The sequence below is a fragment of the Symphalangus syndactylus genome, chromosome 11 (assembly GCF_028878055.3).
Source record: "Symphalangus syndactylus isolate Jambi chromosome 11, NHGRI_mSymSyn1-v2.1_pri, whole genome shotgun sequence".
NCBI lineage: Eukaryota > Metazoa > Chordata > Mammalia > Primates > Hylobatidae > Symphalangus > Symphalangus syndactylus.
In genome coordinates, this window is record NC_072433.2 from 60,121,326 (window position 1) to 60,143,512 (window position 22,187).

Genomic DNA, 22,187 nt, shown 5'->3' on the forward strand with positions numbered 1-22,187 from the left:
TGCCCACGCTGGTCTTGAACTCCTGGCCTCAGGCAAGCCTCCCACCTCGGCCTCCCAAAGTGCTGGGATTACAAGGTGTCAGCCACTTGCCTGGCCCAATATTTTAACATTTGAGAAATTCTACATAAAATTTGGGTTTCTGGATTTTCTTTAAAAAAAAAAAAAATCAGAATTGCTTGAGGCCAAAAGTTCAAGATCAGCCTGGGTAACATAAGAAGACCCACCTCTACAAACAATTTTAAAATTGGTCAGGCATGGTGGCACATGCCTGTAGTCCCAGCTACTCAGGCTGAGGTAGATTGCTTGAGCCCAGGAGTTTGAGGTTACAGTGAGGTGTGGTTGTGCCACTGCACTCTAGCCTGGGCAACATGAGCAAGGCTCCAACTCAAAAAAACCAAAATCAGCTCTGCCACCCTGGAGAGTCCCCTGGTGACAACCAGTTGGAGCTAAGGACCAGCTGCCCCTGCAGACAGAACCCATGCCAGGTCACCACAGTCCTCCTGATTGCTTTATTGCCTCATGTGTGGCACCCACTTATGTAACCTGCCTACACCCTGCAGGAATGAAGCTTGGAAACCTGAACTAGCTCAGTAGGGGCAAAGGTTTTGGATGAAAACCATCGGCCCACTATAGTGGTGTAAATGGGAGGGCTCTAGAGCCAAGGAGATGCTGCCCGGGAAGCATCTTGAGTTCCAGTCTGAGCCAAACCCCTGGCTGCTCTATCAGCCCATGGGAGAATTTAGCCAGGCCGACTTCCTTGGAAGCAGAGATTTCCTTCTCACACCCATCTCTCTGGCCCCAGACCAGCGCTGTGGACATCTTCTCTGCAGGCTGCGTGTTCTACTACGTGCTTTCTGGTGGCAGCCACCCCTTTGGAGACAGTCTTTATCGCCAGGCAAACATCCTCACAGGGGCTCCCTGTCTGGCTCACCTGGAGGAAGAGGTCCACGGTGAGGGAGCCCTGGGCAGGGCAGAGAAGGGAGGAAGGGCAAGACACTAGGCAGGCCTGAAGCAGACTCTCCTCCTCCTCTTCCATCCTCCAGACAAGGTGGTTGCCCGGGACCTCGTTGGAGCCATGTTGAGCCCGCTGCCGCAGCCACGCCCCTCTGCCCCCCAGGTGCTGGCCCACCCCTTCTTTTGGAGCAGAGCCAAGCAACTCCAATTCTTCCAGGTCAGAAGGAAAGCTTGGGAATGGCCCCCAAAGTCCTAAGTTTGGGTCCTGGGCAATAAGAAATGGGATATTAGATTGGCTGAGGGAAAACAGGAAGAGCTACCTGGTCCTGGCAGCCTGGCTTTTTCCCTAAACTGGGAGCCAGGCTGGACTCCTAAACTCCACCATCTTGGCACTCTTTGGTCCACTCACTGCCAGCTTTGCCAGCCCCAGCTGCCCTTTGTATGGGAATATAGCCCATTCCTTTCCACCTGAGTCATCACTCATGCTGTGCCAATAGCCCACTGCATTTGTGTGAACTTGAGCAAGAGACTTCGTGCCTCTGAACTGCAGTTTGATTATTTGTAGAATGGGGACAGCAGTACCAAGCTCACAGGTTGGTGGTAAATAACAGAGACGTGGCATAGAGAAGCTTCATGCCCCCAGAGACAATGATCCTTGTCAGTCATCCTAAACCACTCCCCTAAGTAAGACAACACACTCCTGGCTATGTGGCCTCTGGCCTTGGTCACAAGGCTCAGGAGCTCTCTGGGCCCCAGGACGTCAGTGACTGGCTGGAGAAGGAGTCCGAGCAGGAGCCCCTGGTGAGGGCACTGGAGGCAGGAGGCCGCGCAGTGGTCCGGGACAACTGGCACGAGCACATCTCCATGCCACTGCAGATAGGTAGAGGCCACACTCAGGTGGGCCTGGGCGGTGGAGGGGAGCCCAGCAGGGATGCTTTTGCCACTGAATTCCCTGTCCACAGACCTGAGAAAGTTCCGGTCCTATAAGGGGACATCAGTGCGAGACCTGCTGCGTGCTGTAAGGAACAAGGTATGTGTTGGGGCCTGGGTGGGCCTGGGTCTTGGGGAGGCCTGGCTGCAGCTGAGCCAGGGTTCTCTGCTCTACCTACCCACAGAAGCACCACTACAGGGAGCTCCCAGTTGAGGTGCGACAGGCACTCGGCCAAGTCCCTGATGGCTTCGTCCAGTACTTCACAAACCGTTTCCCACGACTGCTCCTCCACACGCACCGAGCCATGAGGAGCTGTGCCTCTGAGAGCCTCTTCCTGCCTTACTACCCGCCAGACTCAGAGGCCAGAAGGCCATGCCCTGGGGCCGCAGGGAGGTGAGGTGGGCTGGACGCCACACAGATGGTCTCCATGCTGGCTGGCTGAAGAGCTGAGCCTGTGGCTGGCCTCAGAATCAGAATCAGAAAAGACTGCCAGGCTGGGTGCAGTGGCTCACACCTGTAATCCCAGCATTTTGGGAGGCTGAGGTGAGAGGATCACTTGAGCTCAGGAGTTCGAGACCAGCCTGCCCAACATGGCAAGACCCCATCTCTACAAAGAATTTGAAAAATTAGCCAGGCATGGTGGCGCATGCCTGTAGTCCCAGCTGCTTGGGAGGCTGAGGTGGGAGATCACTTGAGCCCAGGAGTTCGAGGCTGCAGTGAGCCAGGATCGTGCCACTGCACTCCAGCCTGGTCCACAGAGAGACACTGTCACCCCCTTGCCCCCACAAGACTGGCAGAGGCTGGGCAGCCTGGGGCTGAAGCAGAGATGTTCCCTGGATCCCAGGCCCTGGCACCCCTCAGGAAATACAAGAAAAAGAAGATTCACATCTGTTTAATGTGTATAAAGCCAAGGAAAGGATAGTTCCGAACTCAATAGATATATTCTGTACAATTCATATGGTGGGGTTGAGGGGGAGGGGACAAGGCTGTAGAACCCACACCCGAACATGTACAAAAATAACTTATACAGCAACCCCCACCTGCAAGGATGATGCAGCTCTGCCCAGCCACCGGGGCTGGGGAGCACACTGCAGACGTGGCACCGCGGGAGCCAACCAGTATGGGCCCCAGATGCAGGTGGGAGTGAGGAGGGCACCAGTCCGGAGGGGAGGGCGGCTATTAGGAGGCCTTGAGACGGTTGCTAGCCGAGCGTGAGCTCAGCAGCTTGTCCACCATAGTGCGGGCGTAGCGGAGCCGGCTGGCCAGCTCCTTGCAGCAGCCGTACTCCTCCAGGAGACTCAGGCGGTATGTGCGGAAGTCCCGCTTCTCGTCGATGTAGGTCACGGCTGCCATCAGTGGGCACAAGATGAGTTTGGTGTGATCCTGCAAGAGAAGAGGGGTAGGGATTGGCCATCCCAGAGGCCAGTGTATGTTAGGGAGTAGAGGGAAGACACAACAGGTTATAGGTACCTGAGCTGCTCACTCCACGCTCAACTCACATGGGCCACTGCCAGGCACGCAGAGCCTACCCCAGCTCTCTCCTGCCCCTGGTGACCTCCAGCTCACCTGGAAGAAGTTGATCTGCACGCTGCCGTTGCTGAGGTGCAGGATGATGGCGCTGCGGGTGCGGAACCAGGTCCGCAAGTAGGGCAGCCGGGCGAGCTCATCACCTTCGCGCGGCGTGATGTTGGCACCTGCCTTCAGCAAGTGCTCACTCATGTAATTGCGGAAATATTTAAGGAGGGTGATCTGGATGAAAGGTAGGTGAGGGGTTCCAGAATTAGAGTCTGATCCTCCAACACAGGTCCCACTTCCGCAACACCACGCCCCATGGGCCGGATGGCACTCACCTTCTTCATCAAGGAGTTGGGATGGGAACTCACGGTGAGGTAGGACTCAGTGCCGTCACGCTCTATGTACTGCAGGCTGTCACCATCGTTGTAGAGGATGAGGCGTGTTGAGTCATTGAAGAGCACCCCCACGCTGTTATCACAGAGCTGATACCCTAGGGATCGGTGGAGAGGTCTCAGAAAGGGGGAATAGAAAGCGGGGGGTGGGGCCAGGCGTGGTGGCACGTGCTTGTGATTCCAGCACTTTGGGAGGCTGAGGGAGGAGGATTGTTTGAGCCCAGGAGTTTGAGACCAGGCTGGGCAACGTAATGAGACCCCATCTCTACAAAATATTTTAAAAATTAGCTGAGCGTGATGGTGCACACCTGTAGTCCCAGCTACTTAGGAGGCTGAGCCCGCAGCCAGGCATGAGCCTGGGAGTTTGAGGCTGCAGTGAGCCATGATTGTGCCACTGCACTCCAGCCTGGGCGACAGAGCAGGACCCTGTCTCTGGAAAAAAAAAAAAAAAGCTGGGGAGTCAGGGAGCACTGGGAGCTGGAGCTGGAACTGGGAAGCCGGGGATGGAGACAGGAGGGCACTGAGAAGAGTACCTGGGAGCTCAAACAGGCCAGAGCCTGTAACAACTGAAAAGGTCACCTGGCTGTGCCTGAGTCACCCACCTGTTCTGGAAGAAACCTACCAAGGCCGTACTTGTCCGAATAGTCCACCCACTTGCTGACCCAGAAGATGGGGATGCAGGCAGGATCCTCAGCCTCCTCTGAGACAGAAACAGACAGACAATTGGTCAGGACCAGCCTCTTCCCCTCTGGTCCACACATGTGGCCCACACTAGGGAAAAGGGAAGCCTGCTGGGCACCCCATCTGGGCTCAGTTGAGAGGCTTAGGGCCCCAGAGAAGAGCAAAGCAGGGCCTCTGCTGCCAACAGGCTCAGACAAGCAGCAGCACAGACATGTCTGCAGAGAAAGTCTCAGCACAGTGCACCAAGTTCCACTCACTCCTTCATTCCACTGACCCATTTACTGAAGGCCTACCATGCCAGGCACTGTCGCAGGTACAGTGAGCAACACACAAAACCCCAGCCTCCATGGAGCTTACACTGTGGTTGTAGCGGCAAAGACTAATCAATTTAAGTATGGACAAAATATCAGTGACTTCTATCATGGTAAGAGTCAGAGACATCTAGTTTTCCAGTTTGGAGTAATTAAGAAACTGTGAAGACAGAAGCCAGTTGCAAACACATCAAAATGTTATGTTCAGTGCATGCAACAAACCCCTTACTTTAAATCCAATAAACAAAGAAGGACATGTTGGACTATGTTGGGTGAGAAGTGTTATCGAGAACTATGCAGTGGGTGAGGGGATAAGAAGCACCAGCAGAGAGGCCAGGGAGATGCTCACAGAGCTGACACTGGAGCAGACACTTGAAGGAGGCCACAGCATGAGCCATGTGGTGTCTGGAAGAAGTGCCTTCATGCCAGGACCAGGGAGAAAGCCCTGAGGCTGCAGTACATCTGGGTCTGTTATTTCAAGGGTCTTGAAGAAATAATAGGAACTTACTGAGCAAAAGAAACAGCATATGAAGGTGGCACATCGAGGTGCTAGAGTAAAAGACAGATCAGAAAAGGAGGCAGAAGCCACAGCAAGCAGGGCCTTGGATATCAGGAAATGGGGAAACCAATGGTGCTGTGGAGACAGGGCCTGGACAACTCACCAGTGCTTTGTTGGCCAAGGCCCCTCCTGCCTTTTCCAGATGCCCCAAGCAATCCTGCCCTGCCCAGGGCCCAGCAGTACCCACCTTGCCTGACCAGCCCACGCTCCGAGGGCTTGGAGGCATTGACACTGTGCAGCTGCTGCAGCATGTCACTGAGGTGGCAGTCAACCACCTCACCTGTCTCTCGAACCACTGGTTCTTCTTTTTCCCGGGGACGCTCAGGCAGGGGGTTCTCCAAGCCTAGGAAGGTGACAAAAACAGGGGCATTGGGAAGGGCATAGGACTCCCCTGCCAAAGCTGAAACTCTTCTGAAAGAAAAATTCTCTTAGTTACCACTGCTTTGGGGAAACTGAGTCAGTGCCTGGTTATTAGAGCAGCAGCTGCCATGCTCAGGTGACAGGCACATAGTGCTCACTGTGAGGCAACAGATCTTCAGAAGCTCTGGCCCCTGACCCAACGGTGTGGCCCTGCAGGATATGACCTGCCACTCAGGCAAACAGCTTGAAGGCACCAGCAGCTCAGAGCTGCCCAGCTTCGAGCAAAGAATTGAAAGCAACTTCAGCATCCAGGCAGATGGAAGGGCTGAGTAGTTTAGTTCATCCACAGAATGGATTCAGTAGGCATTTAAATAAAAACACAAGAAATTTTTTTCCACCCCAAAATTTGCTTTATATGCTTATTTATAACCAAAAAAGCTAGAAAAGATAACATGAAATTTTAACGCTGATTATATCTGGGCAGTAGAAACACAGATTATTTTTATTGTCTTTTTCCTTATTTATTTATTCCCCCACCAATATGTGCCAATTCTCCTTGTATAATATAAAATGTTTAAGTTTTCAATTAAAAAACGATGTCATGATAGGGACTTAGCTATGAAATAATAAGATATTACGGATTTGCTTTAAACACTCCAGCAAGGCCAGGCCCAGTGGCTCACACCTATAATCCCAACACTATGAGAGGCCGAGGCAGGTAGACTGTTTTAGCTCAGGAGTTCGAGACCAGCCTGAGCAACATGGCAAAACCCTGTCTTTACTAAAAATATAGAAACTAGCTGGACATGGTGGCACACCTGTAGTCCTAGCTACTTGGGAGGCTGAGGTGGGAGAGTCACTTGAACGCAGGAGGTGGAGGCTGCAGTGAGCCATGATCTTGCCACTGCACTCCAGCCTGGGCAACAAAGCAAGACTGTCTCAAATAAATAATAATAATAAATAGTAAATAATAATGTTTTAAAACACCAGTAACAAAAAAGGCAGGAGGCTGGAATAAATAAAACAAGTCTGTCCAAATGTTGATAACTAGTAAAAATAGATGAAACATGGGACTCATCATACAGTTCTCTCCACCTTCGGGTAACTGAAAATTTCCTTAAGTTTTTAAAATGCTATATGAAAAATTAAAAGTGAAAGAAAAAAAGTAGGAGGCTGAGGCAGGAGGATCACTTGAGCTCAGGAGTTCGAGACCAGTGTGGGCAACAGGGCAAGACCTCATCTCTACAAAAAATTTGAAGATTGGTCAGATGCGGTGGCACATGCCTCAAGTCCCAACTACTTGGGAGGCTGAGGCTGGAGGATCACTTGAGCCCAGGAGATCAAAGCTACAGTGAGGTAAGACTGTGCCACTGCGCTCCAGCCTGGGAGACAGAGCAAGACCCTGTCTCAAATTAAAAAAAAAAAAAAAAAGCAGAGAAATAAGTAATCCTTTAAAATATAGCCCAAAGAATAAAATATCCATGAGTCTATTTCAGACATAACCAAATAAATAAATCAATGAGAGAGAAGGAACAGCTCTTCCTTACAGAATAATTCTAATTATTAAATGTAGAAAAAGTGAGGAAAGGAAAAATTACCATTAGAACATCACTCTAGGCCGGGCGCGGTGGCTCATGCTTGTAATCCCAGCACTTTGGGAGGCCGAGGCGGGCGGATCATGAGGTCAGGAGATCGAGACCACAGTGAAACCCCGTCTCTACTAAAAATACAAAAAAATTAGCCGGGCGTGGTGGCGGGCGCCTGTAGTCCCAACTACTCAGAGAGGCTGAGGCAGGAGAATGGCGTGAACCCGGGAGGCGGAGCTTGCAGTGAGCCGAGATCAGGCCACTGCACTCCAGCCTGGGTGATAGAGCAAGACTCCAGCTCAAAAAAAAAAAAAAAGAACATCACTCTAGGCAGGGCACAGTGGCTCATGCCTGGAATCCTAACACTTTGAGAGGCTGAGGAGGATCACTTGAGGGCAGGAGTTTGAGATAAGCCTGGTCGACATAGTGAGATCTTGTCTTTACAAAAAAAATTTTCCTTTTTTTTTTTTTTTTTTTTTTTGAGACAGAGTCTCACTCTGTCGCCCAGGCTGGAGTGCAGTGGTAAGATCTCGGCTCACTGCAACTTCCGCCTTCCAGGTTCAAGCGATTCTTGTGCCTCAGTTTCCTGAGTAGCTGAGATTACAGGTGCACACCACCACGCCCGGGTAATTTTTTGTATTTTTAGTAGAGACAGGGTTTCACCACATTGCCCAGACTGATCTTGAACTCCTGAGCTCAGGCAATCCACCCACCTCGGCCTCCCAAAGAAAAAAATTTTTTAATTAGCTGGGTATGGTGGCACATGCCTGTAGTCCTAGCTACTCTGGAGGGTGAGGCAGGGGGACTGTTTGAGCCCAGGATGTTTGGGCTGCGGTGAGCTATGATTGAGCCACTGCATTCCAGCCTGGGTGACAGCAAGTCCTGAGACCTGTCTCAAAAAACATTCCACTGTAATAATTGCTGCAAGATATGTAGAAACTCTGGGGAGTTTTTTGTTGTTGTTGCGACTTTTCTGTATAAGCCTAAAATTATTCCAAAATGAAGTTTAAGAAAAACCAATACCTAAAAGTTGAAAACTGAAAAATGAACTGAAGTTGTACATCAAATTCGTGATATATCCACAGAGGAAAAAAAGGTATTTCAAGTGACTTTTTAAAACTATGTATCCTTAGTGAAATATACTTTAAGGACAATTAGAATTGCAAGAAAATAAAATATCATTTAATAACAGGAACTCATATTTGTTGAAAATTTTAAGTATATTAATGTAAGGGAACAAGATTTTCAGTTTAAGAGAAAAGAAATACAAGTATAAACCAAAGAAGTAAAAACAGATTAATAGTGTGTCTGAATCAGACACTTAAAAATTACCAGAAGAAAAGCAGTAACTCCCAGTGGAGAAGATCACTGTAAGACAATATGTATCAATGTTAAATTTCCTGAACGTGGGAATTGCGCCAGGTACTATTGTTATGTAAAAGAATCTGTTTTTAGGAAGCATACACTGAAGCACTAAGGGTAAAGTGTAGGACGTATACAACTTCTGAATGTTCAGAAAAAAGAGGGCAATTGATAAATGTGAAAAAAAGTGTTAACTGGTGAGTCTGGGCAAAAGGGGAGAACAGGAGTGTGTTTTTGGTCTCTGCTACCTTTTTCATAAGCTTGCAATAATATCAAAATAAAATGTTTAAAAATGTGTGACTCAGAAATACCATCATAGACTCAATGTCAGTTTTCCCCCACTGCCACAGATGCAGTTCCTAATTCTGTTCTCTGAAGAGACCTAGAAACAATGACAACCTAAGCAATGGCATGTGGTTTTTGATTTTTAAGAAAATGTCCATCTTTTTTAAGAGAAGTATTCTGAAGTTTATATAGGTATAAAATGGCAAAGTGCCTGGGGTTAACTTTAAAAAATACTTCAAAGGAACAAAAATAAATAAATGAAACAAACTTGACAAAATCCTGATAACTAATATTGAATCTGGTAAGTATGAGGGGATCCATTACATTATGCTCTATATGTGTACTTGAAATTTTCATGCTGGCTGGGCGCAGTGGCTCACACCTGTAATCCCAGCACTTTGGGAGGCCAAGGTGGGCAGATTGCTTGAGCTCAGGAGTTCGAGAATAGCCTGGGCAACAAAGTGAGAACCTGTCTCTACAAAAAAATCAGCCGGGCATGGCAGCACATGCCTGTAGTCTCAGCTGAGATGGGAGGATGGCTTGAGCCTGGGAGGTAGAAGTTGCAGTGAGCCGAGATCATACCACTCCACTCCAGCCTAGGAGACAGAGCCAGATCCTGTCTCAGAAAAAAAAAAAAAAAAGGAAATTTTCATGTTTTTTAATGAATCATGAAAAAGTGTTAGAAATTTTTTTAAAGGCCAGGTGTAGCAGCTCATGCCTGTCATCCCAACACTTTGGCGGAGGTGGGAGGATCGTTTGAGCCCAGGAGTTCCAAGAAGAGCCTGGGCAACACAGCAAAACACTGTCTCTACAAAAACTAGAAAAATTAGCCAGGCATGGTGGCGCATGCCTGACAGTCCCAGCTACTTGGGAGGCTGAGATGGGAGGATCAATTGAGCCCTAGAGTTGAAAGCTGCAGTGAGCTGTGATTGTGCCTCTGCACTCCAACCTGGAAAACAGAGGAGAGACCCTGTCTCCAAAAAATTAAATTAATTAATTAAAGTGATTGGAAAGAATTTTTCAGGCTTGGCATTCAGTCCATTTTCTTCTTCTTGGGCATGGTAGGTTTATCCAGCCATGGTAAGGTCAGTCTTTCCTGGCAGGGCCAAGGAGCAGATGGGCATTGGAACCACGGATTGAAGGACAGAGGCCTGTCCTACTCCACACCTGAGCTCTCAGGGCCAGGGACTAAGCCGCACACACTCCTACAACCTAGGCTTTCTCTGGGGGGGTCTGCTCTCTTACCCAGAGCCTTGTTGTACCTTTATTGAGGACTGTGAGGGGCTTCCGGTTGCTGGGGTCCAGGCTGCTGGGAGCAATCGAAAACCTCGGTGGAATGGTCAGGCAGGTGATGGGGAGACGGGCAGGGATATAGCCAGAAGTAAAGAACTCGTCGTTAAGCAGCTCGTTAATGGTTGGGCGGGCAGTGGGATCTGTCTGAAGCATCTTCTGGATGAGGGAGGCGGCCACGGGGTTGATGTGCTGGGGCAGAGAGAGGGACAGCCATAAGCAGAATGTGAAGGGGACCCGGAGTACAGTACGGCCTCAAAGGGGCTGCAGGTCCCCAGCCCACATGCAGCCCCCAGTCTCAAATACACCACAGGTCAGTGGTTCACAACTTGGTTCAATGCCAAGTTCTCCACGGTCAGCTTTACTGAGCACAATTGACAGAAGGGTCAATGGACTGTGGCCTAGCACCAACTCACTTTCCTAGCACTCACTATGTGCCAGGAAAGCATTCTAAGCACTCCTGTGTTTGGCTCACTTAGCCCTCACCAACACATCTAAGGAGTGGGGATCTATTATCATTCCTTTTTCGCAGAGGAGGAAAGTGAGGCACAGAGAGGGTGAAGGCCTTGTCTAGCTGGCTTGATTCCATGCTGTCTCTGACAGTGAACTGACACTTTGTGATGGATTTACTATGTCTGTCCTTATGGTAACAGGCCTCTTGGCTTCACATAAGGACACTACACTTCAAACTGGCTGTGTGCTAGGCTTCTGCAGGAACCAGCTATTCCTTTAAATGTATTTCTGTTGGTGGTTGTGAAAATGCACACCACAGCCGGGCACGGTGGCTCATGCCTGTAATCCCAGCACTTAGGGAGGCCGAAGCAGGCGGATCACGAGGTCAGGAGATCAAGACCATCCTGGCTAACGCGGTCAAACCCTGTCTCTACTACAAATACAGAAAAAAGTAGCCGGGCATGGTGGCGGGCGCCTGTAGTCCCAGCTACTCGGGAGGCTGAGGCAGGAGAATGGCGTGAACCTGGGAGGCAGAGCTTGCAATGAGCCGAGATCACGCCACTGCATTCCAGCCTGGGCGACAGTGAGACTCCGTCTCAGAAAAGAAGAAAAGGCACACCACTATGCCTTTAGGAAGGCCTAGGATTCACAGTGATTCATAATTCTGAGAGCGCTTACCACATGCAAGGCACTCTGTGAGGTGCTCCAAGGCAGGAACTCCACTTTATAGATGGAAACTATGGTTCAGAAGATGCAGGCCAGGCTGGGCATGGTGGCTCATGCCTGTAATCCCAGCACTTTGGGAGGCCAAGGCGGGTGGATCACCTGAGGTCAGGAGTTCGAGACCAGCCTGGCCAACATGGTGAAACCCCGTCTCTACTAAAAATACAAAAAAAAAAAAAAAAAAAAATAGCCAGGCGAGGTGGTGGGTGCCTGTAATCCCAGCTACTTGGGAGGCTGAGGCAGGAGAATCGCTTGAACCTGGAAGGTGGAGGTTGCAGTGAGTCGAGATTATGCCACTGCACTGGGCAACAAGAACAAAACTCCACCTAAAAAAAAAAAAAAAAAAAAAAAAAAAAATAGATGCAGGCCATTTGCCCAATGTGATCTCGCTAAGTGGCAGAATCCATTTGAATTAAGATAATCCATTTCTAGAGCTTAAGCACTTTTGCCTCCTAGTCCTTCCCACCTCCTTTGTTTTTTGCTTTTTACACAACTTTTGGGTTACCCAATCTCTTGAGAATCTGCCAACTCTCTCCCCCTAGAAAAAATGCTTATGTGCACATACATGTCAAATTCTGTATGCAATTTCAGACACAGGCCCTCTCAAGCTCTGTGGCTACCTTAGAGGTGGGATAGACCTATTTCTGGTCCTAGGATATTTCTGGGCTCCGTAAATAGCTTCTGGGGAAAACAAAATAAATGTAAACTTAAAGCATCATTAGTCACCTTGGGAATACTGTATTCATTCTTCTTGATCCGGAGGTAGGTCTCTTTTAGGCAAGAAGTCTCAAAAGGTGGTTTGCCCACTAACAAGGTATACCTGTAAGCACAAGGTAGGATTTGGCACCAGTCTCCCAGCCACAACCCAGACATAAGAGAAATCATCTCAGGGTCAGAACAAAGGTCAGGCATCCTCTGGACACTCACTCTAACTCTGGGGCCCCTGAAGACAATCCCCAAGTCCACTGAGCAGCCCCAGGAGCCATGACATTGGCTAGAATAAGCCCTCAGCAGAATACACGTGGTGAGACCAGGATTCTTAAGGGCCAGTGATTTTTTAGCTATAGCCTGAGGTCATCTAGGACTCTGTGCAAGGGCCTCAGAGGCTGCCTGTCATGCAAAACAGGTCAAAGGGCTACCTGCACTTACAGAAGCAGCTCCACCTTTAGCAGTTCTGTACTAAAGTCTTCAAGTTTTCATTTGAAAAAACCCCACTGCAAAGACGTATGAAAGCCATTGGTACAACTCATTTCTAACTCTCCAGTACCTAGGCCCAAAACAAGAAAGATAACACCTGAAAAGGCCCAAGCCACCTGATAACACCTGAAAAGACCCTCCGCCTGCCACCAACCGCTGCTGATAGTCTCAATCCAGAATGACCACTGGCACCTCATCTTTCCATCTATAACTCCTGGCCTAATTTCCCCCACCATGCTAATGCTCATCAGTGTTTAAGACCTTATTGTGCATGGGAATCACCAAAGGACCTTGTTAAATATCCAGATTCTGATCCAGTAAGTAGTCTGGGTCCTGAGATTGTGCATACAAGTTCCCAGATGATGGTGATGCTGCCCTGTGGACAACTCTAAGCAAAGGACTACAGTAAGGTTGTGGAGACTGTCCCTCCTCTTCCTCCTCCTCCTCTGTACCCATGGCCTAGGCTGCACAAATCCGACAGAATACACCAGTGACAGGGAAAGATATGGCAATTAGGCTTTGTTTGGGGGTGACTTGTCCCCTGGAGTAGGCTTTCTGTAAAGCAGGCCGAAAGGTCCACAGAAAAGGTCAGCCAGGTAGGATGTCCCAAAGTTGCCCCTGCTGAGACCAGGTAGGTCCAGAGACAACTCCCAACTTACATGATACACCCAATGGACCACACATCCACCTCGAAACTGTGCCCTTTCTTGCTCAGCACCTCGGGAGCTATGTAATTAGGAGTCCCACACAGGGTCTTCTTCCTCTCCCCGTCATATTCAACTTTGGTTGCCAGTCCAAAATCCCCTGGGACAGAGGTAGGAAGAGTGGGTACTTAGATGCCAGCCTCTGACATCTGTCAATGCAGAAGGCTAGTTAAGGTTTGACCATCCAGAACCAGGGCCATTTGATCCCACAAGCCTCTGCTCCTTGTATGCAGCAAGGCTTCCCCAGGAATCTTCCCGCCATGCTGACACCAGGGAGGTGCCTCCAGTGACACTTCTCACCCCTCCTCTTAGAAAGGGGCTATGCTTCGAAACGGAAACTGACAGGGATAGTAAAACTCCAATGCCTTCAAGGATCAAGCAAGTTAACCTCCAAGACTTGGCAAGTCTGTGAAGAAGTAATAGGGAGGAGTAGAGACTGTGGCAAACAAGAAGGAAGCGGACAGCTGTTTTCCAGCCCAGCAAAGGGCTGCCCTAAGAAAATGCTGTCCTCGTATTACTGGAGCTTTCACCTGTTTAAAAGGAGATCTGAATCAAAATTTTTATGTCAAACCTTCCAATTTAAAAAATAAAAACAAATTCAAATTCTTTGTAAAAAAAAGAAAAATGTTGTATTGGGGCACAAAAAAATAATGCATCTGTAGGCAAGATACTGACTTGTGGGTTCTTTGTCTCCTTCCTTTCTCCCAGCCTCCTCCAAATTCCAGCCTCTTGTTGTGATGTCAAGCACCCCTGCAGGCTCAGCAACTCACCTATTTTCACCTCCAGATCTTCATTTAGGAAAAGGTTGCCCAGCTTGAGGTCTCGGTGAATAACTCGGTTTCGGTGCAGGTACTGGCAGCCAAGCACAATTTGCCGTAGGTAGTATCGGGCCTCAGGCTCAGTCAGGGCTTTCCTCCTCTTGTGCAGCTCCAGGAGAGACTGTGGGTAGGAAGGAGAGGGCAGGAGGGGTGGGGAGGTGGATTGAGGCCGGTGGGGAAGGGAGAGGGTTACCAGGCAAAGGAAGCACAGGACTGGACTCTGGACTCCCAAGGGATGAAAGAGGGGTCTTGGTGGGTTTCTCTCCTTCCCTATGCCCCCACCCCATTCCTTCTCCAGCACAACTGGCATCTGGACCCTGCCTTAACACTGTCCACAACCATTCGCAGCACCCCTTCTCCTCCTAGCTTCCTCCCTTACCTAGGGCTCCTCTCTCAGCACCACTCCGGAGGCTCTGAGTCCCCAGCACCAGATCCCTTTCCTGACTCTTATCTCCTCCGGAAGGCCCGAAGTCTGGCTCCAACTACCCCCTCACTGACCCAGCTCCACTCCAGAAGCTCCTAGGGCGCGGCATCACTAACCTGGGACTCCTCCCTGGGCACTCCAGGGCCCTAGCGTCCATTACCAGCACTCCTCCCCCCAGCACCTCGCGTCCAGAAGCTGACTTCCCTATCAGCAACATGACTCAGACTCCACTGGAACCCCCTCCTCTAGCAGCTCCAAGAGCCAAGAAGCCTTTACCAAAGGCACTTTCCATACTTAAGCGGGAGGCTCCCAGCACCCTTCTCTAGCAGCTCCAAGTCCCAGGCACTCCCTTGCTGGGCACTCTTTCCAGCAGCTCCAGGTCTGGGCGCTCCAACTGCCCCGCAGGCAGTTCCAGTTCCCCAGCAGCGACACTCACCCTCCGGCGGCAGAGCTCCAACACCACGAACACGAAGTCGTTGTCCTCGAAAAAGCCGTGGAATCCTACGACGTGCTGGTGGGCGAGGCTGCGGTGAATGGATATTTCCATGGACATCTTCTCCCTCTGGTGCGGCTTGAGCAGCAGAGACTTAGGCACAATCTTGCCCGCGAACACCTCCTTGGTGTCCGCGTCCGAGATCTCGAAACACTTGGCAAAGCCGCCCTTGCCCAAAAAGCGGCCCCGCACATAGCGCCGCCGGCTGCGTGGGTCCACTAGGACCTCCGGGATCTCTTTCGCCGGTGGAGCCGCCGCCGGAGCTCCGGGAGCTGCAACTCCGGGGACCCCGGCTTTCCCAGGGTCGGCCGGTGCCCGTGCCAGCTTCCCTGCAGTCACCGCCGCACTCATGCTCCCAAACCTGCTCTGCAGACCTGGATCCGAGCAGAGGCTCCGCACCGCTCCGCTCCTCCCCGAATTCAAACGCGGCGCTGGGAACGTTACAAAAGCCTGCGCGCCACTGATTGGCCGCGGGGATTTAAAATCCAAACCCGCCCGCCGCGCGGCACCACGGGAGAGCCCTGCGCAGCAGCCGCCTTTAAACCCGGACCCAGCCGGGGAAAACCTGATTGACAGGGACACCCGAACACGTGGGATAGCCTGGGAAACCAAACCCGGCGTGGATGCGGAGACCCAGCCCCAAGAGGGGAGGAATTCCTTCGGGGTTTCTCCCTTTCTCGGGCGTCCGGGAAAGCTCCTGCAGTTCACTTGCACCTCCTCCAGGAAGCTTTTCCTTAAATCTTCCTCCACCTCCACCCCACCTAGAATATAAGCTCTCTAAGAGTAGGGAACTGGCACGCCAACAGGTAGTTTAGGAGAGCCTTAGCACCCGCCTCCGATGCCGTCAGCTCTCAGCCAAGCCACCCGAAATGAACTAAAATCTAAGTAAAAGTGTCCTTGCCAAACATACCTTCATGGCAAGTCCCCTAGCCCTGTTCCTTCAAATAACTGCTGTTCCTGAGCGACTCAGGATTACAGAGTAACGCTGCTTAAAGGAAGGGCCAGGTAACAGTAGCATCGCCATCACCTGAGAGCTTGTTAGAACCGCAAAGGCAAACGTTCAGGCCCTACCCCAGACCTCCCGAGTAAGTGTCCGCCTCTTAACAAGACTGCTCAGGTGATTCCTACACATCCTGAAGTCGGAGAAGCACAGTACCAGAGCCCCCCATGATGCAACGAAGCTGTCTGGCCTGCTCGCTACTGAATTTCCCAGGGCCTAAAATAGTGGACACTCAGTTTCTTGGTCAGAGGAAGGGAAGGTTGGAAGAATGCCTAGCAAACTGGCAGGTCATAGCCAAATGTGTCTTGCACGGTTTTGTTTGGCCTCCCCCTCGCCCCGCCGTTTTTTTTTGTGACGGAGTCTTGCTCTGTCGCCCAGGCTGGAGTGCAGTGGCACGATCTCAGCTCACTGCAACCTCTGCTTCCCAGGTTCAAGCAATCCTCCCACCTCAGCCTCCCAAGTAGCTGGAATTACAAGCATGCACCACCATGCCCGGCTAATTTTTGTAATTTTAGTAGAGAAGAGGTTTCACCATGTTGGCCAGGCTGGTCTTGAACTCCTGACCTCAAGTGATCTGCCCCCTCGGCCTCCCAAAGTGCTGGGAGGCATGAGCCTCCGTGCCTGGCCATTGTAAAACATTTACAGCATTTAAAAGAGGAGCTCTTAAAAATTGGGATTTGTGGCCTTTCCTGAAAAAAAATCAGCTCTAGCTACTTACTCTGTGCCTACATGCTTTCAGTTTGCCACAGTTTTCAGCTACACCCCTTTGTTCTGTAGGTACTTGAGTGGCAACCCTGGAACAGCAAAATACCCAAGTTAGAAGCTCTTTCTCTGTACCTCCTTAGCACCCTCTGATCCTTCATAGAGCCCAGCAAAAATCAACCATGCTATAAGCATCCTTCACCTGCCTTGCAGCTAAGCTGAAGGACAATGAGGACAATGATGCTGTCCTTTCTATCCCATATCCCAAGCTCCCAGAGCAGTGCTTGGTAAAAAAAAGGGTACTCACTAAAATGTTGGCTGAATAAAAGGGAGACTTTGAAAAATTAAGTTATTTTGTACCCCTATGGTGTGAATTATTCTTTTTATTGAAATTTAATACACTTACAGAAAAAATGTACATATCATAACTGTACATAGAGCTCAGTGAATTTTCACAAACTGAACAAATCTGTAAACCACACCCAGATCGAGAAAGAGAACATGACAAACACCCTGCAAGCCTCTCTTGTGCCCTGTACTGGGGGTGCCAACACCACCTCCTAGTCTGATGATGTACTAGGAGATTCACAGACTCAGCCTGTAGTCATACTTATGGCTACGATTTACTACAGCGAAAGACTAGGATGCAAAATCAGCAAAGGAAAAAAGTGCATGGACAAAGTCCAGGGAAACCAGGTGTAAGCCTCCCACAGTCCTCTCCCAGCAGAGTCACATAGGACACAATTCCTCCAGCAATCAGTTGTGACAACCCATGTGCAATGTTGTGTACAAGGGAAGCTCATTACAGACTCAGTGTTCAGGGTTCTGATTGGAAGCTGCTCACCTCATCCTCTGCCTAACGCATATGAAAATCTGACTCCCAGAAGGAAGGCAGATGTTGGGCATAACCTACATTGTTTGTACAGTTTAGGCACAGTGAGCCACTCTTATCATTTAGGGAGTAATGAGAACCCTCCTGAAATCCAAGCTCTCAGATGCCAGCCAAGGGCCAGCCTTGCAAACAGGCCTGCTTTCTCATCTCTTTTCACACAGTCCATCTCCTTAATGAGGCTTCTTTACAGCAAAATTATTATCAGTAGGACCCCATGCAAAAGGGTGAGACCAACCTCAAGTATGGACCTCAGTTCTTCCTGGTAGGGGTCCTGGACTTAACCAGCTAAAATAAATCCCATTAACCATAAAGTCTAACTTAGAAAGCCAAGTGGCTTCCTCAATTCCTTTTTTGTTGTTGTTGTTGTTGAGAAGGAGTCTTGCTCTGTCACCCAGGCTGGAGTGCAGTGGTGTGATCTTGGCTTACTGCAACCTCAACCTCCTGGTTTCAAGTGATTCTCCTGCCTCAGCCTCCCGAGTAGCTGGGACTACAGGTGCACACCACCACACCCAGCTAATTTTTTTATTTTTGTATTTTTACTAGAGATGGGGTTTCACCATGTTGGTCAGGCTGGTCTCAAACTCCTGACCTCAGGTGATCTGCCCACCTCAACCTCCCAAAGTGCTGGGATTACAGGCATGAGCCACTGTGCCCAGCCCTTAATTGCTGTCTGAACCTTTTTTTTTTTCAACCTGACCTGAGGCATCAATTCAGGCACAGTACAACTCTGACCAGTAAGCGGAAGCTAACCCAAATGCTTTCCAGGGCTGAGGGGACATCATAAGAGTCGTGGTCATGTACAGAAGCACAGTCCCAGGGGCACAGGTGGTACCCCTGTAAACAAAGAATTTGCAATATTAGGGCACCTCAAGCAGGACATCCATTAGTCAGGTCGTACAGGTGAACAGACCTCCTACCAGGGGAACTCCTGCCCTAGTGTTTCCAGTCCCATCTGAAAAGTTCCCGGAGTCCTTGGCTTCCAAGGGACTGCCTGAAGGCAGTGAGTCCCAAACAGTTTTGCTTGTTCAGGATAGAAGTTGATCCATCTCATTAGCATGGATGACATTTGTGGGAGATCTTCATGGAAAGCATGGGAGCTAGACCCACTCTGTTGTCAGTCTGAACTCAAAGCACTCATAGCACATGGAAAGGCAGCACTGGGAATTTTCCTTCAGCAAGAGGAGGCTTCCAGGGATCAAGCCTCCCCAGGTGCCAGGCTTTAATTATTTTCTCCAATATTACAAAAACAGTCGTCCCCTGTTCAGCAATCGTAACATTGCATTTTTTTCAACCATCTCTTACTCTCAGCCAGGGCTTTCCTGTGGAAGGGTTGTATGTAAGAGGCACAAAAGCATTTTTGTAGATAAACTTTCTTTTTCTCTTTTTTTTTTTTTTGAGACACAGTCTGGCTCTGTTGCCCAGGCTGGAGTGCGGTGGCACAATTTTGGCTCACTGCAACCTCTACCTCCTAGGCTCAAGCCATCCTCCTACCTCAGCCTCCTAAGTAGCTGGAACTACAGGCACATGCCATCATGCCCAGCTAATTTTTGCATTTTTTGTAGACATAGGGTTTCACCATGTTGCCAGGCTGGTCTTGAACTCCTGAGCTCAAGCACTCTGCCCACCTTGGCCTCCCGAAGTGCTGGGATCAGATGTGTCCATCACTGCACCTGGCCAACATTATTTTGTTTTTTTAAACTATCATCCTAGAGTTCAAGTAGATAAACGTTTTTATGCAACTTAACCAGAAAGACATTCAGAAATTGGTAATTATGTGTGGAGGGTTGAACTATGTCCCCACAAAAATTCATGCTGAAGCCCTAACCACCTGTACCTCAAAATGCAAGTATATTTGGAGATAGGCCCTGAAGAGGTAACTAAGTTAAAATGGGATTCTTAGGATGGGCCCTAATCCAACCTGAGTGGTATCCTTATTAAAAGAGAAGATTAGGACACAGACACACAGACAGAGGGACCATGCAAGGACACAGTAAGAAGGCAGCCATCTGCAAGCCAAGCAGAGAGGCCTCAGAAGAATCCAAAGCTGTTGACACCTTGTCCTGGACTTCCAGCCTCCAGAACTGCAGGAAAATAAGTTTCTATTGTGTAAGCCACTCAGTTTGTGGTACTTTGTTATGGTATCCGTAGCAAACTAATAAAGGGTGAAACCGTGAATTTTTAAAAATTTCAAAATATGTTTACATAATCTTCCACCCCTTTTGTCCTGATTATTCAATGAACAGCCTAGACAAGTCTAATACCTTTCTGGGGACAGCTACGTTTTAATAATCCACCTACCTTACTAAGCTGTGTGTGCTGGGAGAAAAGTGAGGGAAGTAAAGTCAGGCTGTCAGTCCACTGTTGCAAGCTGCAACTAATCCCAAAAGCTGAATGCAACAAGTCAACAGCAGTGAGAGAAGCCCCAGAGAAGGTTTGAGTCTGGTCTGTCAAAAGCAGGAGGAGCGGTCACAGTCCTTGCGATGTACCCTTCCCCAGCTTGGAGCTTTTGGCAAATATTAGAAGTTAGGAATGCAATTAGCCTCTGTATTAGAGACAAAGGGCCTATCAGCAGCTTGATCTTAGATGGTCCCATTAGAGAATAAGCCCTTTTCAGCCAGGTTCCAGGACGTTTTCATAGTTTAGCGCTCCACGGAGGGGGTCCTTAATCTCCAACGGCCCCAACGTCTGAGTCCTGGTCATTGAGCCTGTGTCTGCTTTCAGTTTAGTATAGCTCGTGGTGAGGCTAAAACAGCTCAAGGCAGACAGTAGCAAGTTTCAGCTTAGAGTCAGGGCCAGGCAATTAGGATCTGGGAATTTGAGATTCTAAACAAGCCAGCTGCTTTTCTTCAGCAGCAGTGAAGGCATGCTGCGTGGCCAGACAGCTGTGGTCCAAGTGACATGCAAGGCTGCCTTTTTATCATGTTGGTCTTACAGTCCAATTGACCCACTCAAAAAAAAAAAATGCATATTAGACTAGACAATCATCAGCCTCTAAGGGTAGACATTTGATTTTGACAAGGGCTCATTAGCAATTTAACTGTATTTTCATTTTCCAAACAGATTGCTTCTCTTTACATGTTGTCTCCCTCTCTCCCGCGGCTCCAATAGGCACAAATCACAGCAAAAATCATCAGTTACAGCCTTTTCTGGTTCCAATATCCGAAGAATTTAAATTCCAACCTATCCACTAGTGGCAAAAAACTAGAAAGCTGTATCTCACTAACACCTTTCGTATTTTATTTTTGAGTAGCTTTATTTGATTGGGGTGATCCCTCTAGCATTTATGAAATTAACAAGCATAAAACTTTTTTTTAAGGGGATGAGTAGCTGGGACTACAGGCGCACGCCACTGTGTCCGGCTAAGGTATGTTTTTTAAGCAATGAAATCAACCAGTAAAAACAAGTTCAAATATTTTTCATTCATACACTCAAGGCCTGTTGAGCACCCACTGCATGTGTTTTACTTGTTCCATTAGAAAGGTTTACTAAAAAATGGCCGGGCACAGTGGCTCATGACTGTAATCCCAGCATTTTGGGAGGCCAAGATCGCTTGAGCCCAGGAGTTCAAGACTAGTCTGGGCAACATGGTAAAACCCTGTCTCTATTTAAAAAATAAATACAAGCAAGTTTTTTTTTAAAAAAAGATGATATATTAAAGAAAATGCTCCTAATTCTCTTATGTCTTTTCATAGCTGTTTCCATGTTCTCATATTCCCTTCTAATCCTTGTCAACATGGAATCTGGTTTTTCTTTGAGACGGAGTCTCGCTCTGTCGCCCAGGCTGGAGTGCAGTGGCGCAATCTCAGCTCACTGCAAGCTCCGCCTCCCGGGTTCACGCCATTCTCCTGCCTCAGCCTCCCAAGTAGCTGGGAATACAGGCACCCGCCACCACGACTGGCTAATTTTTTTGTATTTTTAGTAGAGACAGGGTTTCACTGTGTTAGCCAGGATGGTCTCGATCTCCTGACCTAATGATCCGCCCGCCTCGGCCTCCCAAAGTGCTGGGATTACAGGCATGAGCCACTGCGCCCGGCCGAACATGGAATTTGTTTTATACAGTTGCAATTATGGTCCATTAATACAATCTATTTGTATGTTATCAGTAACAATAATACTAACAATGAACCCTTATTAAGCATTTATTATGTGCCAGGCACAGGGCTAAGAGTTTTACAGAGATGATCTCATTTACCTTGGGTTACTTACCCAACCAAAGTTTATAGCCAGCAGGTGGCAAAGCTTGAATTTCAGCCTAACTCTGCTGACTCCCAAGTACACCCACCTGCACACTTGCCTCTTGGGCCTTGTTTGTCTGGCAAGTCCTAAATCCCAGACTCATTTGTTCACTTGCTTTCTTCCTCCCTCCCTCCCTACCAAAACATAATATGACCTATTGGTTAAACTCGATAGACTAAAAACTCTGGGTTCAAATGCCAGCTCCTCCATCACTAGCTGTATGACCTTGGGAAAGTACTTAATCTCTCTGTGCCTCAATTTCCATGTTTATAAAATGGGGATAAAGTGCCCATTATAGTGCCCATTTCCTAGGATTCTA

The 22,187-nt window shown here is 49.0% G+C and overlaps 3 protein-coding genes across 6 annotated transcripts in view; 1 reads left to right on the plus strand and 2 right to left on the minus strand.

Annotated features, from left to right (window-relative positions):
• Window positions 1-2,819, plus strand: part of ERN2 (endoplasmic reticulum to nucleus signaling 2) — a 23,006-nt gene extending 20,187 nt beyond the window's left edge. For 2 of the 3 annotated variants that reach the window (XM_055232743.2, XM_055232741.2), the window contains exons 18-22: window positions 803-950; window positions 1,044-1,171; window positions 1,711-1,834; window positions 1,917-1,984; window positions 2,070-2,751. In XM_055232743.2, coding sequence (XP_055088718.1) covers window positions 803-950; window positions 1,044-1,171; window positions 1,711-1,834; window positions 1,917-1,984; window positions 2,070-2,282 — 681 coding nt within the window. In that variant the 3' untranslated portion in view covers window positions 2,283-2,751. Of the gene's footprint in view, window positions 1-802; window positions 951-1,043; window positions 1,172-1,710; window positions 1,835-1,916; window positions 1,985-2,069 lie in introns of all 3 variants that reach the window. The other variant, XM_055232742.1, reaches the window with a different exon arrangement.
• Window positions 2,762-15,989, minus strand: PLK1 (polo like kinase 1). The gene is made up of 10 exons (XM_055232754.2): window positions 14,982-15,989; window positions 14,074-14,242; window positions 13,259-13,403; window positions 12,129-12,222; window positions 10,199-10,418; window positions 5,531-5,686; window positions 4,415-4,492; window positions 3,736-3,890; window positions 3,452-3,634; window positions 2,762-3,268 (listed from the first exon to the last, which is right to left on the minus strand). The coding sequence occupies exons 1-10, from the start codon at window positions 15,387-15,389 to the stop codon at window positions 3,065-3,067; spliced, it is 1,812 nt and encodes a 603-aa protein (XP_055088729.1). The 5' UTR covers window positions 15,390-15,989; the 3' UTR covers window positions 2,762-3,064.
• A 1,100-nt stretch (window positions 15,990-17,089) lies between these two features.
• DCTN5 (dynactin subunit 5) overlaps window positions 17,090-22,187 on the minus strand; it is a 36,129-nt gene continuing 31,031 nt past the window's right edge. Inside the window, exon 8 of one of the 2 annotated variants that reach the window (XR_010114242.1) lies at window positions 17,090-18,951. The gene's annotated coding sequence lies outside the window, so the exon portion shown is untranslated. Of the gene's footprint in view, window positions 20,580-22,187 lie in introns of both variants that reach the window. The other variant, XR_010114243.1, reaches the window with a different exon arrangement.

Coding starts and splice junctions, on each gene's coding strand:
- PLK1 (XM_055232754.2), bottom strand. CDS start 15,389: ATGAGTGCGGCGGTGACTGCAGGGAAGCTGGCACGGGCACCGGCCGAC. Junction 14,243..14,981: donor TGGAGCTCTGCCGCCGGAGG/GTGAGTGTCGCT, acceptor TCCTACCCACAG/TCTCTCCTGGAGCTGCACAA. Junction 3,635..3,735: donor CCAACTCCTTGATGAAGAAG/GTGAGTGCCATC, acceptor CCTTTCATCCAG/ATCACCCTCCTTAAATATTT.